This window comes from Marmota marmota, unplaced genomic scaffold (assembly GCF_001458135.2).
Source record: "Marmota marmota marmota unplaced genomic scaffold, marMar, whole genome shotgun sequence".
Taxonomy (NCBI): domain Eukaryota; kingdom Metazoa; phylum Chordata; class Mammalia; order Rodentia; family Sciuridae; genus Marmota; species Marmota marmota.
In genome coordinates, this window is record NW_026000057.1 from 32,778,450 (window position 1) to 32,793,019 (window position 14,570).

At 39.9% G+C, this 14,570-nt stretch overlaps 1 protein-coding gene across 3 annotated transcripts in view; it reads right to left on the reverse strand.

The window, feature by feature from the left end:
- Positions 1 to 3,955: 3,955 nt before the first annotated feature.
- The window catches only part of Manba (mannosidase beta), a 99,918-nt gene continuing 89,303 nt past the window's right edge, over positions 3,956 to 14,570 (reverse strand). For 2 of the 3 annotated variants that reach the window (XM_048813668.1, XM_015484604.2), the window contains 4 exons: positions 13,000 to 13,144; positions 9,261 to 9,403; positions 7,969 to 8,226; positions 3,956 to 5,401 (listed from right to left, as the gene is read on the reverse strand). In XM_048813668.1, the coding sequence (XP_048669625.1) occupies positions 5,177 to 5,401; positions 7,969 to 8,226; positions 9,261 to 9,403; positions 13,000 to 13,144 (771 nt within the window). In that variant the 3' untranslated portion in view covers positions 3,956 to 5,176. Of the gene's footprint in view, positions 5,402 to 7,968; positions 8,227 to 9,260; positions 9,404 to 10,948; positions 11,113 to 12,999; positions 13,145 to 14,570 lie in introns of those variants that run through there. The other variant, XM_048813669.1, reaches the window with a different exon arrangement.

Consider the following 14,570-nt stretch of genomic DNA (forward strand, 5'->3'; position numbering starts at 1 on the left):
AATTGCATTATATGAAGAGCAAAGTTAACAACCACTATGGAAATCAGTATGAAGTTTCCTCAAGAGTAGATGTGGGACCACCATATGACCCAGTGATACCACCCCTTAATTTTTATCCTGAAGAATTGAAGTCATTATACTATAGTGATACATGCATACCCATGTTTATAGCAGCACAATCCACAATAGCCAAGTTATGGAACTAGCCTAGATGTCGGTCAATGGATGAATGGGTAAAGAATACGTGATATATACACACAATGGAGTTTAACTCAGCCAAAATGAAGAATGAAATTATGTTATTTGCAAAAAAAAAATGGATTGGAACATGAGAGCTTTATGTTAAGTGACAAGCCAAACTCAGAATGTCAAGAGTTGTATGTTTTCTCTCATATGTGGAAGCTAGAGAGGGCAAAGGGGGAATAAAGCGAGGGGGAAATCTCATGAAAATAGTAGAAAAAGAGGACGGGGGTGGGGGGTGCAGATGAGAGAAAAAGGAAATACTGGAGAATGACACTGACCAAATTACATTATGTGCATTACAAATATGTCACAGTGACACTTTTATGTATAATTATCACGTGCCGATAAAAAAATTGTTCAAAAAATAAGAGCAAAATTAAGATGGTTGCAGGGTTAGTTTAGCAGCTTAATATCTCTGCCATCCCTGTGTGTCAATAACATTCAAGGTCACAACAAGGCTCCAAGTATCAGGTCTTCAAACTGTAGCTTCTCAGTTTCACTTCAGGTCTCTCATCGGGCAGGAAAACTCATCCCCCAGAACATCAACTGGTGTTTCATTTGCCAGAATTGTGTCACATACTTAACTCTACACCAATCCCAGGCAAAGAAGAATAGGATTAAGTGGAACAAATTATGATCCAATTCCTGAGGTTGGAGCAGAGAAGCACCTGACTGGTGGTCAGCCAGCAGAAGCTGCTCCAACTACTGGGAATGTGTGGATGGTCTCCTAGGACCCAATGAAGTTTATAAAATCCATAATGAACAACAATAACAGAATAAGAAGAGGGTGCTCCCACATGTATTATGAGGCAGGAATCCGTGCTAGCTCTGTAATAGGAATGTCCATGATTGGGAATGTACCATGTCCAGGGAGCTCTAGGTAATTCTAAGCATCATAGTCATTTTTACTACTCACTGCATGGCATGACATGTCACAAGGGGAAACTCAACAAACCTCGTTTAAAGACTGAGACCAACCAAAGGAGTTCAACTATATTATCATTGCAAACTTTTCTTCTAAGAAAAAGTTCTGTAATGAAGGTCTTTAAAGACTCATTTCTCAATTAAACTTTTTTTTATCATAAACTTTCCAAAACACCTTTTCTTTTTGCTTTGTTGATACTACAGATTGAAACCAGATGTGCTTTACCACCAAGTCACATTCCCAGCCCTTTTTTATTTTTATTTTTTTGAGAAAGGGTCTTGCTAAGTTGCTTAGGGCCTCGCTACGTTTCTGAGGCTGGCCTTGAACTTGCAATCCTCCTGTCACAGCCTCCCGAGCCGCTAGAATTACAGGTATGTGCTACCGTGCCCAGCTGTCCTCAAGTGTTGAACAAGATGGCCTTATCTAACATGGTTGTCCCTCCATATCACCTTAACCTTATAGGACTTGGCACCAACTGCAGTTGCCTTATTCATTGTCTGGCTTATTGTCTGTCTCCCCTACAAGAATGGTTTACCAAAGCAGGGACTTGTCTTCTCCTCTCATCGCCTAGTGACAAGGACAGTGCTTGTCAACAGTGATCCATAATAAATGCTTCAAAATGAATGAATAAATCTTAAGTAAACAGTTTTTAGGGTCCGAATATAAATGCATCTTAACACCAGTTTTGTCTGTGACTTTTAGAATTTTGTATATCTTCTGGTTCCTACCTCTGATAAATCAATGAGAAAAATAAGAATTCTTCCATTCACTTGGAAATATTACTAAATGCCTTTTCCAGCATAATCCTTTTAATTTCCTGTGCTAATTGAATTGATAAGATTGCATTCAGTCAAAGGGAACTCTGGAATATTATCAAATGCTTTGAATTTCCCACAGAAACAATGCTTACGTGTTCTTTTCCCTAAATCTTACCAAGCTGGGGAATAGGTTTCATATCTGAGAGCTGGAGGCAGCCCAAGAGAATATTCTTTCTGTCTCAGGTCTTTGTCACTTGAGGAAAGTCGGGGAAACATATCTTTATTTCTCTTGCACTCCAGTTCACCTTCACTCCAATAGAGAAAAAAATCTTTCCATGTATTTTCCAAGTGACTTCCCAAGGTTTGAAAATGTCTCACAGTGAAAAGTCAAATAAGAGAAAAAGAGAGAATAACAGTTATAGTGAATGTGAATGAGGAAATTACCATTTTTATTGTTTTCCCTGTCCTGGAATGGGAAGATATAATCCTGTGAACTGACCTCTCTTTATCCCGCTCTCTGGAATGTCCTTTGAAAGAACACAGCTAGGACCTGAACCTGGTCTCTTGTTTATACAGTTACTAACAAAAAATTTCTCAGAAACCTAAGGCTGAGGGGTAAGTATATCAAATTCAACTCCAGCAAATGTGGCAACAAAAATCTATTAAAATGCTAACAGTAACTATCCACCGTGTAACATGTGAACTGTGGAAGAACAGTTTGACTATTACTATTCTCTCAAAAATACCATAGGCACACTTCTCTCCTTTTTGTAAGTAGTTGTCAGCATGTGTTTATGCCTATTTATTCTGCTTTTACAAATTATTCTTTTATGATATCTTTTTCTGAAGGAATGTGTCTATATTTGCTTTATTTTCATTGCTTCATGCACTAGTTGGATTATAATGATTATTTCAAAACGTACAATCACAATAAAAGTGCAACTTATTTTGTTCTAGACCCTATTTGTTCTCAGTACTACCTTTGACAGTCAGGGATTATTATCTACATTTTAGAGAGGAAAAAACTAAAGTCCAGAAGGTCAAATTGTTGCCCCAAATCACACAGCTAATAAGTCTCAGAATATGGATTTAAATCCAGAGAAATGTGGCTGCAAACTATGCCCTCTCCAGGACACCAGGCGTAGGACCATACTGAGGGCCTGCAGGGGCCAGGCCCTTCATCTAAGTTACTTTATTTATTCTCTAAAACGAAATTACAAGATATGTGTTATTATTCCCATTTTAGGACAAGAAAATTGAACAAAGAGGTTAAGTAACTTGTTTAAGGTTGAAGAAGTATTAAGGGCAGATTTGCGATGTAAACTCTGGTTCATCAACTTCCAAGCCCACTTCACAGGGCCCCTGTCATAGAATCTTCGTGGTTAATGAAGAACAGTGAACAGTGTCCTCCTTTCTCAGGTCCAGTCCTTGATAAGCCTGTGTGTGTGTGTGTGTGTGTGTGTGTGTAAGCACAGAGATGAGAAAACTCTTAAATACTGAAGGACAGGACTGGAATATCTGTACTTATATTCTTTTTCAAGTTACTGAACCTAATGCTTCTGTTTTAAAACCAAAACCAGCCAGGTGTGGTGGTGCACACCTATAATTCCAGTGGCTTGGGAGGCTGAGGCAGGAGAATCACAAGTTCAAAGCCAGCCTCAGTAATTTAGTGAGGTCCTAAGGAACTCAGCAAGAGCCTGTTTCTAAATAAAAGGACAGAGGATATGGTTCGGTGGGTAAGTGCCCCTGGGTTCAATTCCTGGTATCAAAAAAATAAATAAATAAAATTAATTAATTAAAATTTAAAAATAAAAAAACATTGAGTCTCAATTTTAAATCTAAGCCTTCACTATTGGTCCATTCCATAACCAATTACATGATTCTTTCCATAGAAAAATCTCTCAAACATCTTAGTTTTTAGATTCTTCAAATTCTCCCATTTATCAAGCAGAAATTAGTGTACATCTCAATAATGGGCTCAATGGAATATTTTTAGAATGATTAAATAGGCCACAGATGAACTATCAAATTGTCAGTGCAATTTATCTAACTTTTATTTTTATCATTCAAACTTACAGCAAAAGTGTAAAAGTAGTACAAAAAAATTTCACATACCCATCTATACCCAATTTAGTCACTTATTAACATTTCGCCCCATTACTTTTATTATCAACATACCCATATTGATATGATAATGTGTCATAAAGTACCTTTATAGCAACTTATAATTAATCAATATAAATAAACTGATTTAAACTTAAGCTAAAGGAAATACCACTTGGTGCCAGAGCCAGGAAGTCTATATTCAGTATTGTTGAATCAGAAAGTTCACTGAATTTAGCCAAATCTGAAGCCCACACACAAGCCCCATGTCAGAATATCTCAAAATTTCCAGCATGAACATAGCAATGTCCATGTCAATGTGAGCTTATTTTTCAAAGAAGGATTCTTTTCAAAAATAATTTGTTGTTAAAAATGTTTTATAACAAATCCCAAAATGAAAAAAAAGAATCCCACCCCAGAATAGGAATCAAATACCAACAATCAACCTTCTAAACTGTTCAGCAACAATAATCAATATGGGTGCCACCAAGAAATCTCTATTGTGACATTTGACCCTCCATTTCCTCTGGAAATAATAACAAAACACTTCATCTTAATAATTCAGTATTTCTCAAGGCTACCTATGAAAGGCCTACAATTACCTCAAAACCTCCCACACTTGGCTCAGTAGACATTACCATGGTCATGTTCTTATGACTCCCTGAAAGGTAATCTGCTTGACACTGGTTCATTTAGTACTAAAGCTGTATGTTGAAGGGCTAAACAGTTCTGGCACAGATTCAAGAATACCTAAACCAGGTGTGGTGGCACCTGTCTATAATCCCCATTGAGGCTAAGGCAGGAAAATTTCGAGTTCAATTTTTATTAAGAACATTTATTATTTGTATGAAAAAATAAAAAGGGCTGATGTTATAGTTCAGTGGTAGGGCACCCTGGGTTCAACCCACAGAACAGCAAAACAACAACAGCAAAAAAGAACACCTAGGACAGCCTTGTCTGAGGCCATCACTGGAGGAACAGCCTTCCCTGACAGTATGCACTGTACCAATTGAGAGAGTGTCAGACACATGTGAATAAGCAGATGCACCTCTTGTTTCCTCGGCTTCTCTCAGGGGGTCTTCCTCTCCAGCCGCTGCTCAAGAAAGGCTTTGTTCCCAGTGTACACTGAAAATACAGCCGGATTCCTTCAGTAAATATCTGCCAGGGAGGTCACATGAAAAGACTGCTCCAATTTATACTTGGTGGTAGGTTTCCAAGGGTAAAATAATACAGTTCGTGTCTTCTTGGTCATAAAGAAACCATTGTCACTAAATCTCCCTGGGATGCTTCCTACATCCAACCAAACAAAGGGAGCAATAGCTGAGGTTTCCAGAGCAAACACAAAAGTGTCACCTTGCTGAGAGATGCTGGCCTGGAAAAAAGAAAAAAAAAATGAAGTGAAGGTTGAATGAAGAACTACATAGCCCACGGCAGTGTCTACCAGGACTTTAACAAGGCCCTGGTAAGGAGCACGTTGCCAGTGCTTTCGTTTTGCCACTGTTAAAGTCATATATTCCATGCATGGTTTCAGATGCTTGAACATCACTTGGAAAATGACTTAGGTCTGTGGAACATGATCAAGTTGTAATCTCACACCGAGGAAACATGCAGACTCCTCTGGTGAAGGAGACTATTTCAAAACAGGCCCAAAGTTTTATATATTTTATAATTTTTCTCAGAGGAGCATCAAGGAGAGAACATTTTGGCATAGGGCTGGCTATTTTTAATGACCACATGTAATTTTAATAGATGTGGATCTAGCTAGAGAGTGCAGCCATGGAGTGTACATTAGAGCCTTCTGAAAAGGGCCCGCGTTCTAGAAGCTAATCGGCCAAGCAACTGCAAAAGCTCTACCATTCTCTGTCTTTTTAGTAAAGTCACATTATTAGCATGTGCAAATTCTATACAATTTCAGCAGACAGAGTGAGAGAGAGAATCCTCTAGACCCATTCCATTTAATTAGCTGACTGAGCATAAGCCCCAGAGAGAGGATGAGCCACTCCCCAGAGGCCACAGGCTTGTGAGCCTTTCTCAGAAGAGCAAAGAATCAAATGTGACCTGGTCTTTAAAGCTGTGCATTTGTCACAGAACACGGCTCCTCAACATGCATGCACATTACACTATAAAGTCTTTATTATATGTGTGGGGCATAAAGAATTTCAAAAGACAATTTTTACTGTACATAATCATTCAAGTAATTATCGTTCAAGTTATAAACAAGAAAACCAACATTGATAGAAGCAGTAAAAGACCTGAATAAAGTGCATGAGGGAACTCTAGGAGGTTCTGAGACTCAGGCTCGAGGTTAGATGCCAAGTTCTACCTGGTGAAGACCCTAAAGCAGCCATGCACTCAACTCAACAAACCCTAGCCAGCCCAGAGGGGGCCAGGGAAGCCTTAGCTACTGCTGTGCAAAGCCAAGGCCACAAGAGACCCAACACAGCACCTCGCTCACTCTTGCTGACTTCTTCTAATAGGAAATCTCATCTCTGGGCCTCTGACTGCAGAACCAGAAGCTCAAGCTTGTACCCGGGCTTCAGAAAGACCAGGAGAACAAGGACCTATAGTAAGCCTGAATAAATGTTAACTAATATTATTACTATTGTTGTTATCTCTTTAGGATGGACAAGTCTCACTGAAATGCAAGTCAGGAAAGACAACTAAAGAAGCCCTATCTCTCTTGTACCTCAATTAACTCTAGGAAATAAAGGCCTTAGCTAAAAGAGAAAAGTTTTTGTTTTCAGAGTCATAAGTTTAGAAACGACAAATTTGTTCAGTATTTTTTTTCTTTGCTAGATGAAATGATATGTAAGCTATGTCATTTTTTTTCTTTTTGTACTGGGGATTGAACCCAGGAATATTTTACCATTGAGCTACATCCCCATCCCTCACTCTCCCCGTTTTGAGACAGGGTTTCACTTCATTGCTAAATCTGGCCTCCACCTTTCAATCCTCCTGCCTCAGCCTCCCAACTCTTTGGGATTACAGGCATGTACCACCATGCCTGGCTATGTCATTTCTTTCGTGTCTGTCTGTTCTATCTCAGTTGTTACAGATAACTTAGATTTCATTATGGAAAATTTCACTATCAATCCAAAAAGAACCTATGTTCTCAATTGTCAGGGCTCTTTCAATAAAACATAGGACTAGGTGTTTTTATATCACTATTTCTAAAGTCAATTTAAAAAATCTTTCTCAATAAAGGAAAAGCATAAAACAAACTTAAAGGTTGTTAAAAATAAAGAATCAGCTTTCTAGAAAGATTCTGTCTGCTACTATATGTAGGAAGAAAAGATGGAAAGGTTTTCAATCAATTAGACAGAGTCCAAATTCTCTAGCTGCACAAATTTTGTAACAACACAACCTAATCATTCTATTTTTTCCCCCTGGAAATTACAAAGTGATTTGGTGATTAAACTGTTTTGAAGCAATAAATAAAAGAAAGAGGAGTGATTAATAGATTGGACTTAAAAAGTCAAAATTTGGAGTGCGTCAACTGGGCTCCAAGCTTTCGTAGGCTTAGGACCTTGAGCTTGTTGTCTAAGTTCTCTGAACAAGTTTTCTTACTCATAAAACACAAAAGTTCACACCTCAGGGTTGCTGTGAAAGTTAAGAGATTTATCATGCAACAAAGTACCTAGAACAGAGCCTGGAACCTAGCGAAAGTTAATCAGTGAGGATGGACGAAGCCTTCTCTCCCACCACTGTACTAGCCTCACTAGGGAAGGATGAGGAGCCAGGACAAGCAGCAGAAACTGAAAACTCTTGACAAATCCTGAATTAGAAATAAAGAAACTCATTTGATCTTTGCTTCCAGTGGGACGGAGTCCATCTTGCCCAGGGCTCAGGTCAACTCACTACCAAGAAGGAAACTGGCAAGTTGCAGGATGCAATGCGCTGGCACAAGAACAGGGCGCTCCACAAAGCCACCATGCTTACTGTGATCTGGGGCTTGAGGAGCCCCTGGGCATTCTTTAGAGAAGACAGGAAGTGATAGTTGGTGGGGCTAACGCGTTTACGGTCAGTTGAAAGGTAAAAGGAAACCACACAGTTTTGTCGGGTACAATTCCCACATGTCTTCAGCAATGTATTCACTGGTTGCTCATAGATGGACACAGCCTTCCCGGCTTTGAGGACAAAAGGTTTAGTCACAGTGAAGTACAAAGGTGTCAGGGAATTCCATGCATGGATTCTCACCTGGGGAGAAATAAGACAATAAAAACATTCTTGGTTATTATGTTTTTCAAGAATAATCATGGTAGGGGCTGGGGATGTGGCTCAAGCGGTAGCGCGCCCATCTGGCATGCGCACTGCCCGGGTTCGAACCTCAGCACCACATACAAACAAAGATGATGTGTCTACCGAAAACTAAGAAATAAAATATTAAAATTTAAAAAAAAAAAAAAGAATAATCATGGTACTAATAGCTGAGAGTCAGAAGAGCAGAACTGGTTGAGACACTATGAGACCTGAATGTCAATCCCAGACGCATTGAGTTATGTGACCATGTCACTCAACTTGCCAGTCTCCATTTCTTCATAGATAAAATGGAAATAATAACAGCTCTAACTTCACAGGTTGGGGTGAGAATTTAAAAAATAATCCCTGAAAGGGCACTACCTGGCACACTGCAAGGATTCTATGAATATGACCTACTTCCAGTGTCCTTCCAAGCTGTAGCCACCAGAGACATGGAGCTTCTACCCCTGTTTTAAAAACAAGGTGGTGGTTGTTGTTGTTGTTGTTGTTATTGTTTCCCCTTCGCACTCATTCTGGATAGTTTTACTGATTTCAATTTTTAACATACCATTTTTAAACTATTTTTGCAAAATCTGGACTACTTCCTGCTCCTCATAATTATAAATAATCTTACATTTATGTGGCACTTGACACTTATATAACCTGCTTTCATCTATCTCCTTTATTCACTGTTCATGGAAATCCTTAAAAGAGGTAGGCTGGTATCATTTTACAGAGGACTCATCAAGATGTTCAGGGTTTTGCTCAAGGTCATGTAATAAAAATGGCAGGTTTAGCCTGAATAATAGACTATATTTCTGACTCCAAGTACAACCCATTTTCTGCTACAGGCACTAAAAATATTTTGATACAATTAATTCTCTCCTTTTTTTTTGGTCCCAACAGCAATATATCCAAACAACTAAGGAAATAATCATCTGAAAGTCCTCCTTTATCTTAGAGAGAAAAAAAAAAAAATCCAAGTGACTTACAGTGAGTTGCACTTTAGAGTCTGAGTGAAGGTCCGACACACCATAGACATAAAATATACCTTGATCCTCAAAGCCTATTGGCAACAGTGGAGCAAAGAAATTTCGAGCAAAGTAATGCAGCATTTTCCACTTTCCTCCATACTCTGAAAATAATCAAGAGAGTTAGGGGAAGGCAGGGTCAAGCATTCAGCGACCCTGTGCACATGGTCCAGTTGTGTGTGGCTCATCAGGATTTTCTGGAATGAGCATGTGAGGGAGTTGACAACGGAGGGCACCCCAGTTTGTTAAAGTCTCTGATCAGGCATTTTGGATACCACTCTCACAACATCTGAGTGAGGCAGGCAATAATAACCCACTTTCCGAAGGAGGAAACAGAGGCTTGGGAGTGAACTCAAAACATGCTAGAGGTGGTGTTTTGAGCCAGGCCCGGTTCCTAGACAACATGTACAGGTGACTCTGCTTCAGGAGCTCAATTTTCCTTTTTACCACAAACACATAAAGGAGAAGGTCGCCTTGGCAGTGAACACCTGTTGCAAATATTCATTTATAAGAACTACTTAGAACTCAAAGTCTCCTTTTTCCATAGGCACAAAAACCTCTGAGCAAACCAAACTAAGCACTGTGTGAATGTGGTGTCAAGGTCACACTGGATGAAAACATCCAGACCAATGGCAATTAATAGCAGTTCCTCAAATGCAATCAGAAACTGTCAAGAATCTGTAAAATTCTTTGTCTCTTTGGCAGGTCTTGTAGATTAAATCCCCAAACCTAAGCTTTTAACATCTTCCTTTCTCAACATTTGACATTTCAGAATGAAGACCCTTCCCCACAAAACATTACATTACCAAATTTCAGAGACAGGGAGAAAAAGAGGAAGAAGAAGGGTGAAGGAGTCTTTCTTAATGATCTAAAAATATAAAACAAATTTAAATTTTGCTAAAAAACAGAGAATGAGACTTTCTATAAAAATATCGTCAGTTAGTATGTGTAGGGAGAAAAGAATGGGGAGGTTTTTTTAATCAGCTAGACAGGTACCAAAAATTTTCCAGTTGCACAATTTTTGTAAGAACAAATCCTAATCATCCTATTTTTTCTTGGCAATTATAAAGAGATTTCATGATTAAGCTGCTTTGAAGCAATAAATCAAAGGGAATAGAGTGATTAATAGACTATACTTAAAAAGTCAAAATTGGAATATTTCAACCAGGATCCAATGCTCCCTAGCTCAGAGCCTTGAGCTGGTTGCTTAACCTCTTTAAACTGATTTTCTCACTTTTAAAACATAGATGAAAACACTTCAGGGTTGCTGCTAAAGTAAGAGTAAAGACCATGAAACACAGCCTGGAACGTAGCACAATCACCAGGGAAGAAACACCCGGATACATAGTGCAAACTGTTGAGGTAGAAGAATAACAGAACCAGTTTCTTTGGAGTTTTGCAAAATTTCATTCTCTATAACCCCGAATGTTAGTACTTTCTCATAGCACCAAGTGGCGGGAAGACATGCGAGGTAGAGAAGTTTTTCTATCAGATGTACAAAATGAACAAGATCCAGGTGTGGTGGTGCACGCCTGTAATCCTAGCAGCTCAAGAAGCTGAGGCAGGAGGATCTCAAATTCAAAGCTATATTCTCTCTAGGCCCTAAGCAACCTAGAGAGACCATGTCTCAAAAAACCAAAAGGGCTGGGGATGTGGCTCAGTGGTTAAGTACCTCTGGGTTCAATCCTTAGTACCAAAAATAAATAAAATAAAATGAACAAGAACTCACATTTGAAAAGTCCTCTCCTTTGTAGAAGATGGCTCCTGAGGTAACTATACACTCTGATGTGTGATATCCATGGCAGGGGAAAGACTGTAAATGGGTAGTTCCAGAGGTCAAGGCCACATACAGAATACACTCAGGAGAAGAGGAATTCAAGCAAAAGGTCTCACTGATATACACTCCATGTTACTAATCAGTATTAAAGTTTGGCTAACAGCCTAAAAATGTCATGTGATATCTGGCTTTGCCATTAGCTCTATTACTTTTCAAATTTATGAATGAAGCAAAAATGCCCATGTGGATTTTTTTATTTGCAAAATTGTAACTCTAAATTAGACTAATTTTTAAAGAAATATATTCAAACCTACAGATTCTAAGCCACTATGGAGCCCTTTAAAGTATCACCATTTCAGGCAATAAGAGATGACCCAAAACCCCCAGTTGCACTCACTATGAGCAGGGGATTTATTGAGCCAATTCAATAGAATTAAACAGAAGCCAAGAGACTGCCCAGAGCAGGAGCAGATATAGCAAACACAGACATAGCCTCTCTCTGGTACAGGTGGAGCATCTCTAAACTCAAAATTCAAACTCCAAAATTTTCCAAAACCTAAAACTTTTTGAGCTCCATTATGACACCATAAGAGGAAAATTCCAAATGAACAAAGCATACACACAAAATCAGAAATATTTCTGGTCCCAATCATTTCAGATACTTAAACTGTCCCTGTTTTCTCTAATAAGTATAAGGAGCCCATGACCTTCTCCATTCAGGAAGGGTCCTGCTGGAATTTAGAAAACAGCCAAACTCTTACTCTGCCCTTATGCCCTTGTACTTGGAGCTACCTACCCTTCCTGAAGACTTATACAAATAATCCACATGCAGCCATTTAAAGCAAGATTTCCAAAGGCTGCACTCTCCTGTTTCTTGAACCAACTCAGCTTTAGAAGCTCACAGCCCTTTCCACAGATAGCAAGCAGGGTCAGCATCCAAGTGTCTCGGAACAATATCTTTTTGTCCACCTTTCTAGCATCTCAGCCATTCCCTCACAGTCTATGCAATTCTCACTCAATGCTCTTTTATGTGGTTAGTGCTGATAAAAAGAGTTCAGTAAGAGAAACATGATCAAAAATCCAATTCCCTGTAGGAGTTATCCATTTGGCACTAATAAAAGCATGTTTGGAATGAACCCTTTTGGATTTGCATCCATAACCAGTTTAAGAGCCTCCCCCAGCCAAATGGCCTTTTTATTCTATGGCCTTGCCTCGATTTTGACCCAAACAACTGTTTATATTACAAACTAAACTTTGCTTCAAATCACCTCTAGTAAAGGCCAAAGATATATTATTTCTCCTTAATTTTTTAATGTACCAAAATAGATGGGATCATCCAAACTTCAAGTTCCATGCCAGTCTTCTCACCTTTGGCTAACTGAACTGGTTCAGTTAGTATTTTACTACCTTCTCTCCCTAAAAAATAAACAGGGTAAAATGAAGATGATTTTATGAATTTAAAGCGCAGTCAGAAAAATGGGCACATTAATGCTCAAGGAGGCCAATTTTCCATGTGGTTGAATTCTCCTACATACACTTAAGTTCAGGAGGGATGCTTAAGTTCATGCCTCTTTGGCCCTGGAATGTCCTCTTAAATAAAATTCTATGCAATATAATTGTAAGACACAGGACTGAGGTCTTTGCATATTCCTTATTAGCTTGCTATTGTGACTTCCCATCCCTTACCAGCCTGCTATTGTGACTTTTCACAAAACACGACTCATGAACTACCTCTAGGGCTCTTGGAGAGACAGATCATTAGATGAGTGGGGTGGCTGTAGTCCACAGCCTGATGGAGAATGGCCTCCCTTGGCCTCACTTCTGCTTGGGTTAATCTGATCCCTCAGGCTCTAAGCTTTCTAATTCCCTCTCCCCGCAGGTATTGCTTTCGCTCTCACACACAAAGAACACTGAAACACTTACCTAGAGAAGACCAGGAAGGAGCCTGCCAGATGTCATTCAACTGCCAATATAGTGCCCCCATGGTGTGTCCTTCTCCATTTACTATCTCACTGCGACTGCGGCGATAGAATTCAGTTTCTGTTTTGACACACTGGGCCTGCATCACCTGATTCAGGGGGAGAGGAGTCACACAAGTGTTATTGTTCGATATAGACTATCTAGATCTGGGAAAATTACAGGTTTGGGGGTATTATGTTTTGCTTTTTAAACAAATTGGATTAGGAATACCGTTATTATACTGGTCCTGGAACTAGTCTCTTAGCCCAAGAGAAACTGGTCCTATAACAGTGGGTTTATCTGGGAGGCTTGTGTTTGATTTATTATAACAATACATGACAGAGGAAATAGAATGGTGGGAAGCTTTTTGGCTAATGATAGTGTAAGAAATGAAGAAATCAAACACCATTATTGCACAGCAAATGCTATATGTAGTCAAACAGCAGGTATTAATACATTCTTAGCTATTAAAAAAAAACTTTTATTGGAAAAAAACATACGAATTATGGGTTGGATATTATCCAAACTTTAACCCCTTTTTCTCGTTCAAACAATTGTTTTTATATCAAGATTTTGATTATGTAAGATTCTTACAAATGCAGTTGCTTCATGATAGCAGAACAAATGGCAAATTTCAGCAATGAGACAAGTGGTCTTAGCTCTTCTTTAAGAGGCACTGAAGACTTTTATGGAGGATCCTTACTTACTACAAATTGAAAAATGCCAGTCTCCTTTATTGCTATCACTAACACTGTATATCACATGCTTGGAGTTATACTCAAGATTGAGACTCATGAATGGGTCACCAGAGAGAACTTGCAGAGATGGTCAGAACCGTGAAGTTTTCAGTCAGAGAACAGGATGATCTTGTAGGGCCTGGATTTGTACCCAGGATGAGAAAAAGGATGCATATTCAATCATCAGAAGACTAAGCTCAGATGCCTTCCTACAGAACCCAAAAAAAATCTCAGATCAAGGTAGAACCTTTGGATAGAAATAAGCTAGCTAGTAAGGAATTGTGGATAAGGTAACTTACTTACATAATTCGGAGCCATAAAACTCCAGAAGATTGAAGCAAGAAGTAGTCATGGCCCCGTGCCTGCAAGGTAAGCGGAACTGTGACCACCGACAGAACAGGCCCAGAATCCCGCGGAGGGGCAGAGCTGCCAACCACGCCTGCAAAGTAGGCGGACCTCCGACCCCCAGGCAGAACAGGCCCAGCGGCCTGCTGAGGGGCAGAGCCGCCCCCCCCCACGCCTGCAAGGTAGACGGAACTGTGACCACCGACAGAACAGGCCTAGCGGCCCGTGGAGGGGCAGAGCCGCCCCCCGCGCCTGCAAGGCAGGCGAACCTGTGACCCACCGGCAGAACAGGCCCAGAATCCCGCGGAGGGGCAGAGCTGCCCCACGCGCCTGCATGGTAGGCGGACCTGCGACCACCAAGAGAACAGGCCAGACCTGCAACCAACAGACAGAACAGGCCCAGCAGCCTGCGGAAGGGTAGAGCCGCCCCCACCCCCGCGCCTGCAAGGTAGG